The sequence below is a fragment of the Neodiprion fabricii genome, chromosome 3 (assembly GCF_021155785.1).
Source record: "Neodiprion fabricii isolate iyNeoFabr1 chromosome 3, iyNeoFabr1.1, whole genome shotgun sequence".
In the NCBI taxonomy this organism is placed as follows: domain Eukaryota; kingdom Metazoa; phylum Arthropoda; class Insecta; order Hymenoptera; family Diprionidae; genus Neodiprion; species Neodiprion fabricii.
In genome coordinates, this window is record NC_060241.1 from 812,464 (window position 1) to 832,082 (window position 19,619).

At 42.2% G+C, this 19,619-nt stretch overlaps 2 protein-coding genes across 2 annotated transcripts; both read right to left on the reverse strand.

Moving 5' to 3' along the window:
• Positions 1–103: 103 nt before the first annotated feature.
• LOC124179054 (glutathione hydrolase 1 proenzyme-like) lies at positions 104–6,590 on the reverse strand. The gene is made up of 11 exons (XM_046563055.1): positions 6,494–6,590; positions 4,081–4,234; positions 3,323–3,447; positions 3,084–3,223; positions 2,692–2,924; positions 2,464–2,624; positions 2,106–2,326; positions 1,374–1,569; positions 1,116–1,281; positions 893–1,039; positions 104–807 (listed from the first exon to the last, which is right to left on the reverse strand). Exons 1-11 carry the CDS (start codon positions 6,499–6,501, stop codon positions 619–621), a joined length of 1,740 nt encoding a protein of 579 aa, XP_046419011.1. The 5' UTR covers positions 6,502–6,590; the 3' UTR covers positions 104–618.
• A 1,402-nt stretch (positions 6,591–7,992) lies between these two features.
• Positions 7,993–12,634, reverse strand: LOC124179059 (reticulocalbin-2). Its single transcript, XM_046563075.1, has 4 exons — positions 12,271–12,634; positions 12,012–12,159; positions 11,486–11,941; positions 7,993–11,390 (listed from the first exon to the last, which is right to left on the reverse strand). The coding sequence occupies exons 1-4, from the start codon at positions 12,488–12,490 to the stop codon at positions 11,219–11,221; spliced, it is 996 nt and encodes a 331-aa protein (XP_046419031.1). The 5' UTR covers positions 12,491–12,634; the 3' UTR covers positions 7,993–11,218.
• Between the last annotated feature and the right edge of the window lie 6,985 nt (positions 12,635–19,619).

The window sequence follows — 19,619 nt, forward strand, 5'->3', positions numbered from 1 at the left end:
CATCCGGCAACGCAGGTCTAATGAAAGAAGCGTCACAAAATTGAACAAGAAAAAACAAACCGAATAAAAACGGGCCAAAATGTGAAAAAAGTGTACCAATATCTACAATAGAAAGAATTACATTTCAATTTCATGACCAATATTATCATATGAATTCGGAATATATAAAAAACGTACTGTTGTATATTCTTGATGAAAATCCGTTAACGCGTAACGCATCGCATCTGACCTTGTATACATTTTTAGTTGTGAATGTATCAGAAACGATACGCATAATTATAGATATGTCAACGTGTATAGCGAAAAGAGCACTAAGAATTAATATTATGAGCCTAGTATCCATAATGCGACTAATATACCGCAGCGACTATATGGTTGGATTATACATGTCCTAAGACATACCTACGCGATAACGTATTTCACATTCATACGTTGTACACATGATACACGAATATTTACAAGAACACTACGGACACGAATCAGATATACTAAAACGAAGAATATAGTTTACTTTCTGTTTTTTAATTGCGGGTCACCAGCATCGAACGGCAATATTGTAGCATGAATACTGTTACTGCGAAAACTCCCCCCCCCGGCCCGTCCCGCTATTAACTTTAATCAATATCCAGCCACAACTCCTTGTCGTCTATAATCGGAATTTGCTGTGACACTTCCATCTTGCACAGATATTCCCGTTATCGCGCTACCCAGTCCGGAGTAGGTGCTTGTCGTATGTCCAATCTCTTCCAAGTAGGCCAACACATTTGACGAAAATCCGTTCTCATTTTGAATAGTCATTGGATAGAGCTGAAAATGAAATTGAGTTGCGTGTCTGAACCGCTCAGTAAGACTCTGCTGCAGATAGAATAAAATGAATAGATTGGCCACAGACCTGGTGATGAAGTCTCCGCGCATCGACGGCTTCCTTGATGTCGTATCCCAGCCACAAATTTAACAACATGGCAATACTGGTACCGCTAATAATTTTTGTGCCACCAGCACCTCCGATGACTAACCGGACTTTTTTGTTCTCGTCCACCTTGAATAAGTAAATCGAGTTGAGCGGCGAGGATTTTTGACCGTTTTGTTTCATCGACGTTCACGCGTTCACTTACCAGAATAGTCGGTATCATCGAACTCAGCGGGCGTTTCCCAGGCTCTATGTAATTCGCCGGCGATGCCGGTAGCCCGAAAGAGTTTGTGATATTGGGTGAGCTAAAGTCGTCCATCTCGTCGTTGAATATTATGCCGGTTGAATTTGAACGGATCATCGCTCCTAGCCTGGGGATTTTATAATGCAAGTCGATAAATTTGCGCTTAAAATTTCCGACTTTTTTGCCTATCACCCGGGAAAATCCTCAATTATTACGTACACCTGATTGATCGTCGACGTAACGGACACCGCCGAGCCGTCGGGTGCCAAAACGGAAATGTGCGCTGTCCCGGATTCCCTCGTCCCCGATGTAACAGCACCGTAGAAAAGAGGGTCCAAGCTCGTCCAGTCGTCTTTGATCATCTCTCTTATGCTATCGGCGTAGTCGCTCGATGTGAAGTTTGCAACGAGATCAGCTGCGGGAATAAAGATAACATCACGAACGAGCTCTTTGGTCCATGCGTCTCGCAGCTGCGACCAGAGTACGATTTAACTTTTTGAAGCATACATTTTTTCTTGCAGTGAAATTCCTTAAGACTGGTTATTTCGAGGGTTCTCGGGATCACTGATTTGAAAAATGGGATCAGATCTCGGGAATTATCAAAATTTAAAATGGCGCACTGAAAATGTGAAAGTGATAGGAATGGCTGGAAAATGCACACTCGGAGGTTTTTTGGGTCACCAAATACGATTGGATTCACCATTTTGAATATCACAATTTATTATATTACGACCTCGAAAACCCCCGAGTAACAAACTTCAAGCGAATATGATCAATTTTTATATTTTCAATCGGCGACATTGTATCCGCCAAATTGAATTTTGAAATTCCGGCATCGGATTTGTTTTTGGCGATACATGAGACGCTGTGTCGCAAAGGGTTAACGGCATAAGGAGGTCGAATGAAATCTATAAAATCGATTCGGTGCCGCGTCATTTTTCCGCGTCTTACCGATATCGACGAAGTCCGGATCCCCAAGTTCCGTGCGCCTGGCGTATGCCCATTTATAAGTCTCGACTATCCGCTGCCACATGATCTCCTCCTCATCGACGGGAATCAGATTTTCCAGCACGTTCATTATGAAGGTTAAAATAACGCCTGAGCCCGGAGGTGGAGCCGAGTACATTGTGTAATTACCGATCATCGATTCGGTCGGCTCTTTCCATATCACACTGCAATCAAACTAAACGTTCCGTTTATTCGTTGCTTTGAGACCTGTGATATTTTTCGTGGATTACCGCGGATCACGATGAATTATATACGATGATTCACCGACATTTGGTAAATATACACGAAATATGCAGAGTACCTGTAGTTACGGAGATCGTCCATCTGCAGAATACCACCAAAGGCCTGCACCTCCTCAGCCAACTGTTCGCCGATAGTCCCATTGTAGAAAACGTCCGCTCCCTGCTCCGATATGATTTTCAGAGTCTCCGCTAGTTTCGGTCTCTTGATTCTGTCGCCAGCCTAACAAGGTTTCAAAATTTTTATACATAGAGGATTTATTTGAAAAGAATCGTCGAGCTCGTCTCACCAGCCAAACACTGCCCGTGTCGGGATTTATCAGAATTTCCGCCATTGTGGGCTCGGCCAGGATTTGTTCCTTTTTAGTCTCAAGGTACGCTGCCAAGTAATCCGTAACGATGCTCCCTTCCTCGCAGAGCTCGATTGTCGCGTTGAAAAGCTCGACCCAAGGCAGCCGGCCGAATTTTTGATGAGCCTCCCAATAGCCGAGAAGTTCTCCGGGAACGGCGACGGCTAGACCCCCTGGAATTACCGTTCAAGAGCGCTGTGCGATTAATCGACGATTTTGATTAATCGAAACTGTCGCTTCGATTAATATACCGAATGACCTGCAGAATTATTACGAGGCAACATCGATCAATCGATTAATCGAAAAAAACGTATATGTATTCCGCCTCTTACCGTACATGGAGAGAGTCGAATTTCCTCCATACATGTTTTGCGTTGCCAATGACGGAGCTGTTTCTCTGGCGTCCAGATAGTAAGCAGACTCGGTAGCTGCGTCCCATATCGTCATAAAGAAACCTCCGCCGAGTCCCATGCTGCATGGAGCCGGAAATACACGTGGATGTTTCGTTTAGTTTCATTGTAGTAAAAAGTGTGGACTATGAATTGGAGGGGAAAAAAGATTGCTCGTTTACCTGTGAAGACAAGCGACTCCCTCGCACAGCAAAGCGGCGATTGCGGCGTCGATAGCCGAGCCGTTTCTCGCCAATATATCCGATCCGATTTGCGCACATTCTTGTCCGTTGGTTGTGACGGCAGCCTGCGTTTCATTTTGTGACGAAAAAATAATAACGTTGAATCGAGCACAAGTTAGTGCTGTGCGATTAACGATTAATCCGAATTAATTTAGTTTTTGATTAATCGTTTTTCGAAGCTGTCGATTAGTCGATTAATTGGAGAAACTATTTACCGAAATCGTCGATTAATCGCATAGCACTAGTGCAAGTGCGCGGACAGAAATTTTTGGTTGCGATTCACCACACATGTTATTGACTATTTTTATTTTTTACCAAAACAAAACGAAAAAAAATATAGTACCGGTTACAAAATGAAAATGAGTTTTGTAGACGTAATCAGAATATCTATCATCTGCAATTATACTTGGTCACTGTTACTATAATTTCGCGTAACTGTTGCGAAAATATGATTTTGGTGCAACAATGAATTAATGTTGCTAACTCATTCAACTGAGAAAGAACAGAAAACTGAATACACTGATTTCGCGTTGAAATTACCAGAAAATATACTAATGACAAATATAATCGCACAAAATAGTCACTTGTGCCTACAGTTTTCTTGCGATTCCAACAATATTGAAACAGTTACTGCGACGATATCTATTTTATAATAATTTTCTAGTACCTAACTTTTCGCAAAGGCCGATTTAACGTACCTGCGAATAACGACCGAGGACCGAATCGCTGACGTATTTTCCGTCCGAAGAATCGTCGTCGCCGCTACCGGCAGTGGCAACCAGGATGACGATAACAATTATTACGATAATTACGACAGCGCCGATCCCTGCGACGAGAAGCTTCTTCTTTGACCTGAATCGACGATTCGGTAATGTAGGATTGTACGGGCGTAATGTAGTTGAAAGGCAAAAATAAAGCGAAACAAGCAAAAAAAGAGAAAAAAAAAACACACACACAAACAAGAAAGAAACAGCGTAACAGCAGAGATATGGTAATGGTAATAATTATTCAGGAAATAGAATGATATGTGTAATCGTAGAGTGTAATACTATACCGTTATATGTTTAAATACATCTACATGTTTAGTCAAATTTTAATTGAAGGTGATCGAGGTGATAGCGAAATCTTCTGCGACTAACTTGTTGCTCGACACGAACAATTTAAGTAATACATTGATTGATATTCGAAGTGATAAGTCTTACGTACGTTGAAAAAGTTGTTCTGATCGTAGACTTGGGTTATAAAGATATCGTGATTAAGATAAAAAGTGCTGTAATAACTACGGGTATAATACAATTAAGTATGTAACGTTGTAGTTTGAGAAACAAAATATGTATTTCCTTCAGTTGTGCAACCAGCCGCGACTGATTGTCTGCGTACCGTAAAAGAAGGACTTATATATTATTATTGTGTTATCGCGATGTGTACGCAAATGGCGAGAAAACTGTGCAATGGAAACTCGGACGTTGCATTTTATCTGCTAAATACGCTGTACAAGAATTTTCAATTCCGATGTATTACACAAAAATTGGAACATACGACGTTTTGTGTATAAGGTGTACTATACAATGATCTTTTATTAATTTCAGTATCAATCAAGTTGCGTGCTACTATTTATAAAATCAGATAAATCATACATGTATCGTATAAACAAGGTTGAAGTTAGTAAAGTTATCGTAACAAAACTATTCTTAATTTGACAATGATTTTTAAGGGACCAAGATTTCGGAATATCAATGTGTTTTGTTTTATTACGGTTTACTGAATTTCAGACGATACCTAAAGTTGCGAAATAACGGTTATTTCTCAGCATGAATAGTTACTATATCGTTACTATCTTCAGTATGATTATTATCAACGATTCGAGTCTGCGCCTTGGGTGAGAATTGCGGAGTTGTATTAGAATGAAAACACACACACACACATCTCGTACACACATTTACCATTTCAATTGACCAATTGTTTGTGATTCGCGCTAAATATTTTAGTGTCCTCGTCCTGACTTTCCAATGAAACAATTGATACTTTGTGTACCTATAGAACCGTTTACACTATGCAGCAGCCTCGAGTATATTGTATACGTATACATTTCAAGAATGATTGTTGGCAGCTGTGTCAAGTTTGCCCAGTATTCAATAATATATCCTTTTGTAAACGAATACACGAGACGTTGAAACACGTCTAAACAAGTATACAGTGTATACATTAGCAGAGGTGCGCCACACGTATAAATGGAAGCGAATAACGTGCAGAAAACTTTTCCATATAAAGGCTGACCGATCTGGACTCCCCGCATATTCAAATCAAAATCGTGTGCACAATTCTCGTCGAGGAATTACGAATTATGTATTATTATATTATTATATTACGTATGACGAATTATAATATTTATCATTTTTCCGAACCACTTGAAGACGAGTTCGCTTGGTTAAAACTGGTTGTCTCCTAATATAAAGCGATCATATTCGGAAGGTAGGTGTAAATAATGGCGTTGCGTTACACCTCACATGTCGAGTTTCAAACAATATACGAGCCGGAGTGAACTGATATCGAGATCAGTTAAACATGGCTCTGCATGACGTGTAAATTTTATCCCTCCTCGGATAATGAATAAGAATTACTTGCTTCTAAATCTACCGACTGTAAACTGGCTCCAGTGTTTTGCTGATACGTAATACAATCATCGCCATTGGCGAGTCTAATGTACGTAGATGAGTCGTATCTACACAAAGCATACAATTACACCGTACAAATAATTTCTGTATACATGCTGTATGATATAATTGTATCGCGAAAGCTTGTAGACCACTACTGACGAGAGTAAAAAAAAAAAAAAAACCCCGTACACGAATCACAGGATAGATCCTCGATGATTTTACTGTAGTATCAGTGAATCGTACTAAAATTTCACCGTCTGCACTAATTCGCCTATATTTCATCCTGACACATATACTTTTTCGCTGCTCAAGTATCGTTAAACGAGTCGAATCAATCATTCCTTAAATTTCTTATAAATTTAAAATCTTAGAATGAGTCAGAGAGTAATTTGATAGAGCGGTTTATTTATTTTCAAGAGCACCATGCATGCACAGATGTTACGTGTGTACCAACCCAATCATTCTGGAAAGAGCGCGTGGCCAAAGACTTGTACTATCGTCGAGAAACCGGCACCAACTAACTCTCTAAACTGAACTCGTCACGTAGGTAATCGTTTCTTTTATACCAGCGTCGACTCACCGTCGATCCCCCCTTTCGACTTACTGCCTGCTCCGTTCGCGATTCGCGATTTGACTGATTGCATGGCGCTCTTCCGATGCAGCCGCAGTTGTTGGATCTTCCGGCAGACATGATCGGCCAGTTTCAGGTGCAGCTGCTTATGCTGGTGCAGAGGGTCCAGTGCATTCCGCATATTCGTATTATATTCGTTTTATTTTATACTCCATCGCTGCGTTATCGGCGTGGATTAAGCAGGCACGGAAAAATAAAACAAAATGGACTGTAACAAAGACTAGAACTAGGAAACCGACTGAAAGTGACGGCAAAATACAGTATAGATATGTATTTTGATGCGTTGATGCTGTATCCGTGGCCAATGGTGCGCCATCATCCCATTTTTTAAATTTGCAAAAAAAAAAAAACACGTCATATCACTGCGAAACTTCAAATTCATGTTTACACGTTACACGTCATGCTGGCGCTGCTTACAGTGCAATTTTCGGTATTTGAGGGTGTTTTTTTGGCAATTTAAAAATGGAGTTGTTGGAGCAATTTGCCGTTTTTAAAGGCAGTTTTTGATTATTACAAAAAAATGGTGTGTTTTCGATTATCTCTGTCCCCGAATTCGGATTCAGCACGTCAAAATACGTAAGAATTCATAGGACTACTTTTCGCTACAGACAACTTTATTTTTTTTGTGCCTTTGTGTTCGTTAAACCGATTGCAGGTATGTCAGACTTTAATTTATATCGTTGAATTATTTTAAAGTACTTTCTGTATCGTTCTCAACGCATATTTGTATGTACAGATTACGGACCGCGACGTTACTGAATACCTTATACTGGCAAAATTAGTTGATGACGTAAATGATCTACGACTGCAGAATTGGCGTTAGGTCGTTTCAGTTACTAATTACATCGTGGAATCAAAAAATTTAATTAGTCGAAAAATAATTTACACCTATGTTTTGTTCTTGCAATTCAACGTTTAGTAACAAAGATATAGCACTTTCAAACTGACGCGTGAAGTCACAATGTGCATAGATGTAGTTATACTAAAATGTGAACATTATGACGTCACGCAAATTCAACTGGCAATATCATTGTTAATAAACGTTGAATTGAAAAAAGAAAAAATACGTCTCGGTTATTTTTCGTCATTCTGTCTGAAGGACTTGCCAGATGGTATTTCTTCGGAAATTTTCATTCACCGACATAATTGTGTTACGCTTATGCTATGTTCGTGTATATCTGTTGAGTCGGAAAATTATACCATGTGGTTATACTGTCTGTATTTGTCAATAACCGTGTGTCTTGATCTGTGGGGAGAGATAACAGTATTATACAAACTGACGCATAATTGAAGAGGAGAATTAAAGAAACCTGTTGGCACAATTTAAAAAGAATTAAAACAAATCCTTTATAAAGTACATTTCTGCCATGGTCAATATTTTCTAAATAAATTTTTTTTCTACATAGTTTCTTTTTCTGTATTATGATGTGGTTTGCAAGTTTGAACTAATTTGTAGCTGTATTTAGATCTTAACTACTGCATTTGGTGTGTAACATGTTATCGGTCGGTGTGTGGCATTTGGTGGGACTAATTTCGTGAATGCGAGGAGAATGTGCAACCGGAAGTAGGGAGAAACGTGCGCTTTTCCATTTATTCAATTTACTATAATGCGATTTTTCATACACAAATGTGTTTAAAAATTGTTTTAAATTCTTAAATTTTTCCCGTTATCGAGGATAGATGTTACGCACCATTGCTGACTACTCTAAGACTCGCGAAATATTTTTATTAGTCATTATTGTAATTTTGAACATCATAGCTACAAATTCGTTCATGTAACACGGCGATTAGAATTCGAATGAGCGTTAGATGATTAATTCGGAAGGATAGTGTGAAAGATAACCCCCAAGGTTCGTCTCGCAATTTTTATTACTTAAACGAATGTCGAGTTATTGCAATAAAAAGAGCGATAAGTTAAATTTAAGTTACTGTTGAGTGATGTGATGAATGTTGAATAAAAACGCAATAATTTTGCGTAACATTGACGGTTAATTACACGTTGGCCATTAGTTATTATTGTATCAACTCAAGATGAGAATCTAGAAACGTCGAATTACACGCTTTTTCGTAATTACGTAATAACGTATCAATGTCATGCAGTTAAAATATATCGACTATAAATTTTGTACGTCTTTTAACTTTAAAAAAAAAAAAAATGTAATTGTACACTAAGCATAATAAGCACGTAATTTTCTGATCTCCTCTTCGATTAATTGATAATTTAGAAATAGGACTAGATGTGAACTATTAAATCATTTTCTTAGGCTCTCGCCAAATTTAGCGGCCTAATCTATATCCATCAGTTACGCTATTAGCTGTGCTTCGAATTTATTTGGAATAGTTCAGAATTGTACGCGAATGAAATAATAGGGCCGATCTAGCTCCGTTTACGATGAAATGTAAATAAATTGAGTATGAAAGGCGCCAAATGGCACCTAGTGGTTTTCTTCAATCAACGAGTACATCATGCAAATGTTCACGGAAATTATACAAATTGTTTAATACAACGTGTTTGTAATTGCCGATATCATCGCATAAAATAGCTACACGTCTCTAATAATTCTCCATGAGATTGGACAGCCGAAAATTTTTTCTCGTCTATTTTTTACTACAAAATTTCCTCAAGGTCTCTTTGGGATTATAAAATATGAACTGCCTTGACAAGCGCCTGCCCTTAACGATCTTATTTAAACGATGGATGTTTTATCGCATCGCGTGACGCAGAACTTGTGTACGCTTTATTCGGTGTTTGTACATCTGCCAGAATGAAAGAGAGAAAAAAATGTACTTGGGATTTTGCGCTCGAGTCACAGTGATATTAACGCGTAGGTATGCATAATTTCGAGTTTCGCGTGTATGATAAATTTCCAGATCAAGAACGACGAATCGTCTATGCGTCTACACCGCATGTTAACATACAAAATATTACGTACGTAAGTATGGTAAGATCACTTATTACCGCGGCGTCGTTTCATGTCAAGTGTGCTTAACGAGCCTGTTAGACGAAATACAGGCTAGTGGACCGTCGCTGGAAAAGGTTTCATTGTCAGATTGTGCCGCACGACTAATACTCATTGCATGTTTAATTATTTGTAATTGTTAACACGAGTGTATGCTGGTATATCCCCATATCCTCTTTGATGGGACGAATCGTGCGCCTGGCATACGCTTACAGGAATGCGCGAGTGTATGGCGGGTTTTCTATGTGCGGGCGATAAATGTAATTTTAATCATGGTGTGGGAAAACAAGGTGTGCTCTAAACGATGATGCCCAGTAGCAAAGTCAATTGATCCCCACGTGACGTCACGACAGAGATTGCGTATCTGTCCCAAAAAGTACAACATTACCTCAGTAACCGATTATTTAACATTTGAATATTATTCCTTCATCAAGTAGGATTTGGCGGACGTAAGAATGAATAGCTTTCAAAAATAGTGTACAAAATGGCATCATGTGGGGAGCACGTTCTCATTAGATGAAGCAGCAATGATGCTTGAGAACACATCTATGTCCTTACACCATAAGTTGACTAGTTTTTTTTTTTTTTTATAAACAATTCACGTCTAAATGATTTTCTTTCAAGTGAAAGCCCTAATATTTTGAATTAAAATGATTTTAATAATTAATAACGCACGTAATTATGGCAATATAACCATCATATATATATGTGTATTTGTTACACGATGGATTCATAAAATTACGTCTCGTAATATATTAATGAGTTTGTAACATATCAAACAAATGATATAAATATTATATGTATTACAAATTTTGCATTATACGAATATGTTTACTTATTAGCTACCGATACTTGTCTTGACAAATATTTCACGATATCTTCGACATATATACTTTTTTTTCTCACACCTTGATATCGAAGTAAGAAGAAACAGCCGGCGAATTGACCGAAATTTTATTTCGTACTAGTTTTTTGTGCATCTGCTTGATGCGATAATGTGTTAACGGACTAATTAAAATAATGATATCGAATCCGGTCGATTTATACTTCGATATAGATAGTGTATTTTACAAAATTCTGAGGACTGTGAAATTGATATTGTGCTGAGTAAATTCTTTATGATCGATAGTACGCAATTTATGCCTACATACCCAGGATCCATATTAAGAGAAAAAAAAAAAATAATCATGTCGGGCTGAAATTGTTACAGATTGGAAGACTCTCGGGAATTTACATTCTTTGTTCAGCTTTGGCTTTGATGCTTAAATTAGACGATGACGACGGCACGAAAGAGGTGTTGTAATACTTTTTTCACCACGCAGCTAAGCGCATTCTTGCAGATACTCGACACCTCGTAAAACTTTACGACGATAATAATAATAAAATGCTTCTGAGCAATAAATTGAGACTGAACTATTTGTGAGTGAATTGTGAAATGTCGTAATAAATAATGCACAATGATAATGAAGAGAAATTGGAGGAAAATATAAAACTTGAATCAACTTACATTAGTTGTAGGAATAAAACAATTCGCGAGGATTGTGCGCGTATGATTTTTTTCTTATGCTGCATACCTCTCTAATGATGATTACAGTTCGTCTTTAAAATTTTCAATATTGTGCAAATGTTCTCCGTAGTCCGTAGCTTCGCTTCCTACGAACACGTCGTGATGGTCCAATATTTCTTCAAAGGATAATCTATCGTCGTGATCGTCGTCGGATGCTGCGAAAAGGTGATCCGACTCCTGCGTAGCTATGTCTCTGTTGGAGAAAGAATAGTAATCGAATGAATCAAACATATTTGTACAACGATAATTTAAAACAAGTGTAATGAAAAAAAGACTAGCGATTCCTACTCGTTGCTGGGCACAAGCCATGCGAGGATCTCCTCAGAATCAAGTCTGCCGTCTCCGTTTTTGTCGTAATCATGGTCGAACTTGTCCTTCTCAACTAGAAGCCATTCCTTATCCTCGCCCCTTGCTCTGTCACCCAAGAACTCTTGGAAGCTGATGAATCCATCCTTGTCAGTGTCCTTGTCATCCAGGGCCTGCTGCAGAAGTAGCGGAAACATCCTCGCGGTTTCCTCAGGGTGCGTGTACGCCTTGAATTCATCGGCATCCAAGTATCCGTCTCCGTCCAGATCGGCAGCGTTGAAAGTGGCCTTGTCGTCCTGTATCAGCTTGTCATCCTCGGCCAAGTCCTCAGGATCCGATCCGTAAGTGTCCTGGAGAATCTCGTCCCAGCTGACTCTGCCATCCTCGTTAGCGTCTGCGTCGTCCAAACGATCCTCCGACTCCTCGGTAGAAAGCATGCTACGCAACGTAACAAAAATTTTGACGTAACGAAGTGTTTGGCAAGCTTCAATTGGATGTCCAGGCGTACCTGAACGAGCGAAGGATCCAAGCTTTTAGCTCATTTCTCTCGATGTATTGATCGTTGTTCAGGTCCATCTTTGTGAGCAGAATTCCTAGTCGTTCCTTCGCTGTCTCCGGCGGTAACTTGTCGAATTCTTCGGCTTGCTTCACGCTTCCTGTAAGAGAATGTCAGAAAATAGATTGAGAAAATAAACAAATGAACGGTATACCACGACGTATGCCGAGAAAAAACGACGCGTAGGTTGTCCAATCGAAATTCTCCTCACCGAGTATGGCTTCGTGATCAAACTCTTGGTGATGATCGCCGTCGGCGTAATGCTCGACGTCTCTGGGGCTGAAGGCTCCGTCTTCGGTCCTTTCGTGGCTGGCGGCATCTTTGTTGCTGTGATGAGTGTGAATGTGAGCTGAGGCCGCCTCGGTAGTAAGAATTTCTCGAAACAGGCATATACCCACGATCAGCAGTTGCCGCAATTTTAACTTAACCATTTTATGCACCTGAGAACAAACGGGGGCGGATCTAAGCACCGCCTCTACGCAATCACCAAGATTTATTAATGTAACCTCAAAGCGCTACAAAATTACTCTACCGAAATCTGACAGCAGTATGCCGGCCTCGAGATTCGAGACTGGTGCGCGACACTTGAAACTCAAGACTACGCGCAACAATCAAGGTTCGAGTTAAATGTATCGAAGTTCGAGATGATAATTCACTCCACGCCTTGTTGCACGCAACTTACGATACACGACATTCGGTCGATGCACGCCTATGAGTTATGCAATTGGTAATACATGACTCACGCTTGAGTGTATGCAACTCAACGTACACGTCATTAGGTGTTGACGATGACCACTGAGTTAAAACTAATCAATTCATCGATCAATCGAGTACGAAAAAATGTTCGGACGCGACTCGGTTGAATCGGTGAAAATTAATCGATTATTTCATATTTTTTTGAAACGGTGGTATGAAACCAAATATTTTTCAATTTCAGGTAAAAATATTAATTTATCTTTCCCTTATTATATCAAATTTGTTAGTAAGCAAGACAATGATGATAATTGATACTTTAATCACATAAATTGATATTGTATTGCATCGTTCAATGGGAGTAATAAGCAAAAAACGATTGTGAGGAAACATAATCGAGTCGGTCGATTCATCGAGTTTGAAAAATAATCAGTTATACTCGATTAATCGGGAAAAAATAATCAATTTAATTGAAAATCGAATAATATTGGTAATTCTTAGTGAATGCCGTCACTATCTTCAATAATTTTGCAGATCCACTTTCTTCTTTTGTATGGTTCAAATTTTTTGTTTTTTGTAACACAGAATCTTCACAAGTTACGATTTTCTGCGAATCTTATTTGAACGCTTGGGTTGCGAAATGCGCCGTAAATAAATCTGTAAATTCAGGCTCTCTGTTTTACCAGTTTTTTTATACAGACAAACTAGCAAGGTACTTTTTGTGGATATTTTCAAAAGAATCATGATTCTCCAAAGGCGATGTTCTCAAGCGCGTTTGTATCAAGGGCTTCAAAGTTTATTACAGCAAAGTATTCACGACTTATAAAACTATAAGACGACTGAATTGATCCGTGCTTTTTATATGTATAAAAAAAATACTCGAAACTATGGTGAAAATAAATTCCCACAGCATTTTCAAACTACTCCAGCTAGCCGATGACGATCTTGATACTATTCTTCAGTGAACAGAATAAGCGTAGCCTGACTGCGAGGTGGGGGTGAGAGCTCGAGGGCAGGGATAATAATTAGTCATAGTGCAGTGCGCTAACAGCGGCACTGTGCTAGAGTGCCTCTCTTGCCAGCCAAGTCGAAACGAACTTTGGATTTGAAGCGAATCTCGCTTGTATATAGGATGCTCGACAATTCTCGGACAATGACGATCATCGCGCAATGTTGTGCAACTCTCCTCGCCCCTCCGGATCCTTAATCCCCGCCAAATGATCGCCAAAATATAAATGTCAACACGCCATTCGGATATCTACATCGGTAAAAAAGTATTATTATCTCATCACCTGCAGAGGGTCAGTCACCTGATGATTCGCGTCCGAAAGAATTTGCGGTATATAATATCCGTCAAACGGGTCGAAAAGTTTTCCCCTTTTTCACGCCTTTTCTCCACTCGACATCGCGCATGGAACTGTCACTCGGGTAACACACTGTTGGCTGTTATTTGACTTCATATCGACAGAAATTCTCAGTCAACTGTTTCAAATCAACTGAGAATAAGCATATTATAAGCCGATCGCTGACTCCACACTGACTAAGAGTACGGGAATGTCCTCTGAAATGTCATGGTAAAGGCAACACCCGACGACGTCAACTATTATTAGGTTTTCAGTTGACTCTGAGCAGTCAAGACAAAAAGGCAATAATTTGCAAGTAGGTTAATTACGTGGACCAATAGTCAGCTGGCGTCAAGTATGAGATAACGATTAGTCAGTCTAACTGCCACCAGACATTGACGTTCATTTGGCACACGAATGCGGTCACATAAACAATTATTAGTCTGAAAAACGTGAAAAACATTTGACTCGACTTTCCAGCGGTAACTATAATAATGTGACAACGGGTTGTCCAGTCGAATTGCCTTGTACTTGGCATTTCAGAGGACATTCGTAAACATGAAATACCTATACCGCATGTCGACTTTAAGCCCAGTTTTCTGCCGATCTATAGCCGTTCAGAAATAGCCAAACTTTACTTAAACATAATTTGGCAAAACGTCAACTTTTTGTATTCGAATGATAGTTAAAACTTCTGGATAAGTGTGCCACCTGGGTCATAATATACCTCGTGACGATCAGGGGGAGAAAATCGAAATTTCAGGACACCCTGTAGCGCTGAGATATCGTAAGGTACGTTTATCGCAGGTGCGGAGAAATCCGGAGGACGAGGAGGAATAGGAGGCAGTGATGGAGGAGGAGGAAGAGGAGGAAGAGAGAAGTACGGAACGCGGCAGAGCGAAACGACGACCGGCCACCCGTATCTCCGGCAAGGAGGAGAACTCGGATTGTGAAGCCTAGACGCGAGGTTTACCCGTCGACTTGATTCTCGCGAGGCGGGCATGCAGAGCTTCCCTTGGCCTCTTGCCTTGAAAAGTAGACAAATCAACCTTAGCGAATGCACGGAGCTGGAAGCGGTACCAACCAAGAGAGGTTGCGAAAACGCGAAACCGTTCGCCGGACGTGAAATCATCTACCGACGCTGCTCCCTATAACTCACGATGGACAGTTGGTGATAAGTTGCGGTTGTGGCGTCGTTCCTTAGCGCTCTGGTACCGACATTAGAAAGTTGTCCTAAAAGAGACTTCTACCAAAACAATGAGCACCATGGGAATTACGGTAACGCCAAGCCAGCTCGTCGACAGCCGTTGAAAATCTAGATCGCTGCAGCGGCAGCGGCGACTACGTTCTCAGCTTTTCATAAAAACGGAGGAACAACTGGGACGTGCCCTTTACTCCCAGCGTGCCACTTCTGCCGTTCCTTAGATTATATCCTTGCGCAGGGAAACTTGGCGTTTCCTTCCGTGCATGGCAACTGCAACTGCAACTGCACCGGCAACAGGTGTCGACGAAGGCGATTCACCTGCGGCCATTGCCATGTTCGTCGCGCGAGTTTTCTCCGATAGAACTTTAAGGGAGACGAGCAAACGTACCGCCTCAAAGGGGAGAGTGAGAGAGAGAAAGAAAGAAAGAAAGAAAGAGAGAGAGAGAGAGAGAGAGAGAGAGAGAGAGGGGAGGGAAAAAAATGGTATGCGCGTCGTGGAAACAGCCTGATTGATGGGCATCCATATTTCTAATTCTCGCTACCTGTTCTCCGCGTGCGTCTTTTCCTCCGCACGTAGGTACCGTAACGTTACGCGTAACGTTGCGTATCGGTGCGTATCGTTCCGTGTCCCGTCGAGCAACCGCGACTAAGAGCTCTGTATCTTCTTCTCGGTCCTCTGTTAACTCCTCTCGCTCATTATCGAGCACGGATGGTAATCTCGGTGTAAGTATATCTTTTTTTCAACAATTACCCGTTAGCTTAGATCAGTAAATATTCATCTAAATATATCCACCGACGAATTAAACGAGTTTCACACAGTTTGCTCCGTCTTCGTCGTTGTGTAACCGAAGCGCTACAAGTTACGATCACGTCAATTTCAATCCTTGAGAACGATCGGTTGTTCTCCACATTTTCTGCGCGGGCCCTGCAGCTATTCGTCGCAGGCAGCCCTTACAGTCATCATCCGAGACGGTTTTGCCAGCTAAATTCTAAGCGCTCCACTAACTTCGCGGGCACCGTACTCGGAGTCGCTGACCTCCAACCGAGCCGGGACTTAGCCGTGCGTGACCCCGTAGTTGCTCGGTATACGCGGGGCCCGACACCGAGGCTTCCATGAGCTATCCGTGAGGTCTCGCGGCGTGTAACCACCTCCTAGGTACACCGTCTGACAAAACGAAAAAGCAACAAACAAACAAAGAGAGAAGAGAACCGAGGAGGCAAATAAGATGAAAAAAAAAAAGCAAAAACGAATCTGAAAAAAATACATCCCAACTTTCTATCCGACCAACTCGCCACTGGCTATGGAATGACGCAACGACACTTTTGGCTTTGTCTTATTGTCGGGAGCCCAGCGCGACCGCGTAGTGTAAGATTAGTCGCGGTATAAAACTACCAAAACTTCAATTTCTTCGTAGGTGGCTCGAGTGTCGTGGGCTGTCGAATCTAGCTGTCCGGTGGATTGGTACACATTCGATAGTTTCCAAACACGGACAAATCCATCGGGTCGGTGAGCCCTTTTGTTGCCGATCACGGATTCCGTGAGAAAACTCCTCTGACCAACGGCGTACGTAGTGATTCATTCCATTGTTTGGTATTCCTGCAGGTTTTGCGTCGCTCGCTCTTCTGCGGCCGCTCGCGAGCACGGTTAGGTAATCCGGTAATCATTTGACGTGACGGTGTGTATTTAGATTTTTCTCTCTTCTCTATTACTCGATACCGTAGGTAACAATCGCTGCCGCCGCTGCAGTTCCCATCAACGCTGCTGGGCTTTCAAATCACGCTTCACTTATCATTACTTGTACTCGCGCCTTCCTCCCAACTGCAGCATTCTTGACCAACAGGTCTTACGAAACCCCGGCCAAACTACCCTTTTCATCTAGAACCGGTCCCTGCAACGTTATTTGCAAATCTCTTCATAATCCCACTTACCATTCCTTACTCAACAATGTCACGGTCGGTTAGATATGCGCTAGCTGTCCTTGAGCCCATGTCAAGTTCGCCTGCTGGCAACCGACGGTAAGAAAATATCAAACCACCGAGTCAATCGGATCCTAGGAGAACCTAGACCATGCATCCCTGACCATGTCTCGGGTACCAGTTCGCTTCGATCCCAAGTTACTACGAACGGTCCCCGCTAGCATGATATAGCTAGATGATGGTAGCATCATCACAGATAGACGTGGCGAATCTTCGAATCTCGGTCTCCGCGGTCTCCCAGAATGCAGTGGACGGTAGACGCAACTCGATGTTGCTCGACGTATGCCTTAAGGTTTCGACTTTTATTATGCCGAGAGTGTAGGTACGTGTGCGCAAAACGATGTACAACTTGGATGGTCGCGGTGCACCGAGCATACCTCTCCCCTGCTCGCGTGTCGAACCGTTCGCGTCTCCACGTGAAAAGTCACGCTCCGCTGCCCGCCGAGATATACCTACTATAATGGTATGTAGGTGTATGCAAGTGCCTGTGCGATACACCTACACCTGGTAACGCGGAGAGCACAACACACCAACCTACAGGTACCTACGTACATTGTATAGCGATAGGTACCACCAAAGGCGCGTGCGGCTCTTCTCCACGAAATATCACACGCCGCACCGTCTGCGGTCCATACCTGATCGGAAGACCATGGACCGACCGCGTCTTCTCTTCTCATTCAGTCAGCTTTGGGGTACTTAATGAATCCGATATCCACCCACCAGTCGAGGACTGCCAGTCAGTCCGCCGATTCCTGACTCCGAGTGAGTCACGGCTCACGGCTCTCGGTTCGCTGTTCCTTTCTCCCTCTCACTCGCCACCTCTCCTTTACCTTCTTCTCTGTTTTTTCACTCCCCCTCCCCCCCCCCCCCCCCCCCCACCTCTTGGTAACGTTCTTTCTTTCTCCTTCTCTCTGTCTCTCTCTCTCTCTCTCTCTCGCTCTCTCTCTATCATTTCTGCCTGGCTGCCCGACTGTCCTGCGATCGCAGGTTGCCTCGAGTTAACCTGCGCCGGCTGCCTCCGTGCAGCTTTAGTAGGCTCACGTCACTGCCAGCAACCGGTTCGGTTCGGTTACCCGATCGGCTCTCTTCAGACTGTTGAGACCGACCCGACGTCGCACTATAAGAGTTTACTCGCGATTATACTCGTTACACAAGTCAATCGTATATACCGTCGTATAAAATATCCATCCACCTTCGTAAACTCGACGTATTTCGATTACTGGTTGGACAGTGTTTTTCATAAAACTCGTCGGCTTCACGTCATTCTTGATATTCATTCGACTTTTTTTCCGCCGATCAACCTAACGTCGCCAACACTCGGTCCAAATTCGACGTTCACGTTGCACTCGCGACGGTTACCGGCCAAACTCTTAACAGCAATAGTTATACCGTTACCAAGCGTATCTCGGTATCCACCTATGGCCATCGCTATCCTCGGTAACCATCTCTGACCAGTACCGAGACTCCATGAAGTGTCTTAGAGGTTGGAGTCCACGTTCACGGTTCACAGTGCAGCAAGAAATAGAGAAGAGAGCCCGGAGATTTGAAGCTTGGACTCTGTTAATGGCACTGGAAGAATTCACGGGGTATATTATAGAACGAGCCCGTGGAGTTCCCGTGTCATGTACAGCGTCCGGCCCAACTGTTCGTCTCGCAATGTTTGGAGGATGTCGATCAGGAGAGCCGGAGGAGTCAGACGAGTGCGTATATAATTCTGGAATCATAGAGAGCGATAATGAGATAGATGGCGGGTGATAGATAAGGACGTGATAAATATGGGAAGTAATCCTCGCGGAGGATTTTCGATTTATCGCGGTATAAGAACGCCGCTCGTCCCGCGACCTGCAGGGGAAGGGGTTTGGGAAATTAAACCGCGAAGGATACTCTAGGGTTGAACGACCCGCGCGCACACCGAAGGACCTTCTCTCTCAACTTGTACCTGTGTGGGTACGACATGTACGCGTCTACGTTACAAGGCAAGACGAAATGTTGGCAGCTTTCAAAGTCGCGCGGTGTGGGAACTGAGACAAATTATTGTCACGCTCGGCGCTGCGGTAATCAGAGATATAGACATATAGACGGAGGGAAGGAGAGAGAGAGAGAGAGAGAGTGAGAGAGTGAGAGAGAGAGAGAGAGAGAGAGAGAGAGTGAGAGAGAGAGAGAGAGAGAGAGAGAGAGAGAGAGAGAGAGAGAGAGAGAGAGAGAGAGAGAGAGAGAGAGAGAGAGAGAGAGAGAGAGAGAGAGAGAGAGAGAGAGAGAGAGAGAGACAGAGAGATAGATAGAGACGGGGAGAGACACCTTGAACGAGAGAAAGAGAGAGGAGTGACAACGGATGGAATCGGG

Excerpts from the sequence above, each read along its gene's own strand:
- LOC124179059 (XM_046563075.1), bottom strand. The coding sequence starts at position 12,490 with ATGGTTAAGTTAAAATTGCGGCAACTGCTGATCGTGGGTATATGCCTG. Across the intron at positions 12,160-12,270 it reads TGATCACGAAGCCATACTCG|GAAGCGTGAAGCAAGCCGAA; the intron begins GTGAGGAGAATT and ends ATTCTCTTACAG. Across the intron at positions 11,942-12,011 it reads TGGATCCTTCGCTCGTTCAG|CATGCTTTCTACCGAGGAGT; the intron begins GTACGCCTGGAC and ends TACGTTGCGTAG.
- LOC124179054 (XM_046563055.1), bottom strand. Across the intron at positions 3,224-3,322 it reads GGAGTCGCTTGTCTTCACAG|CATGGGACTCGGCGGAGGTT; the intron begins GTAAACGAGCAA and ends GGCTCCATGCAG. Across the intron at positions 808-892 it reads CGCGGAGACTTCATCACCAG|CTCTATCCAATGACTATTCA; the intron begins GTCTGTGGCCAA and ends TTTCATTTTCAG.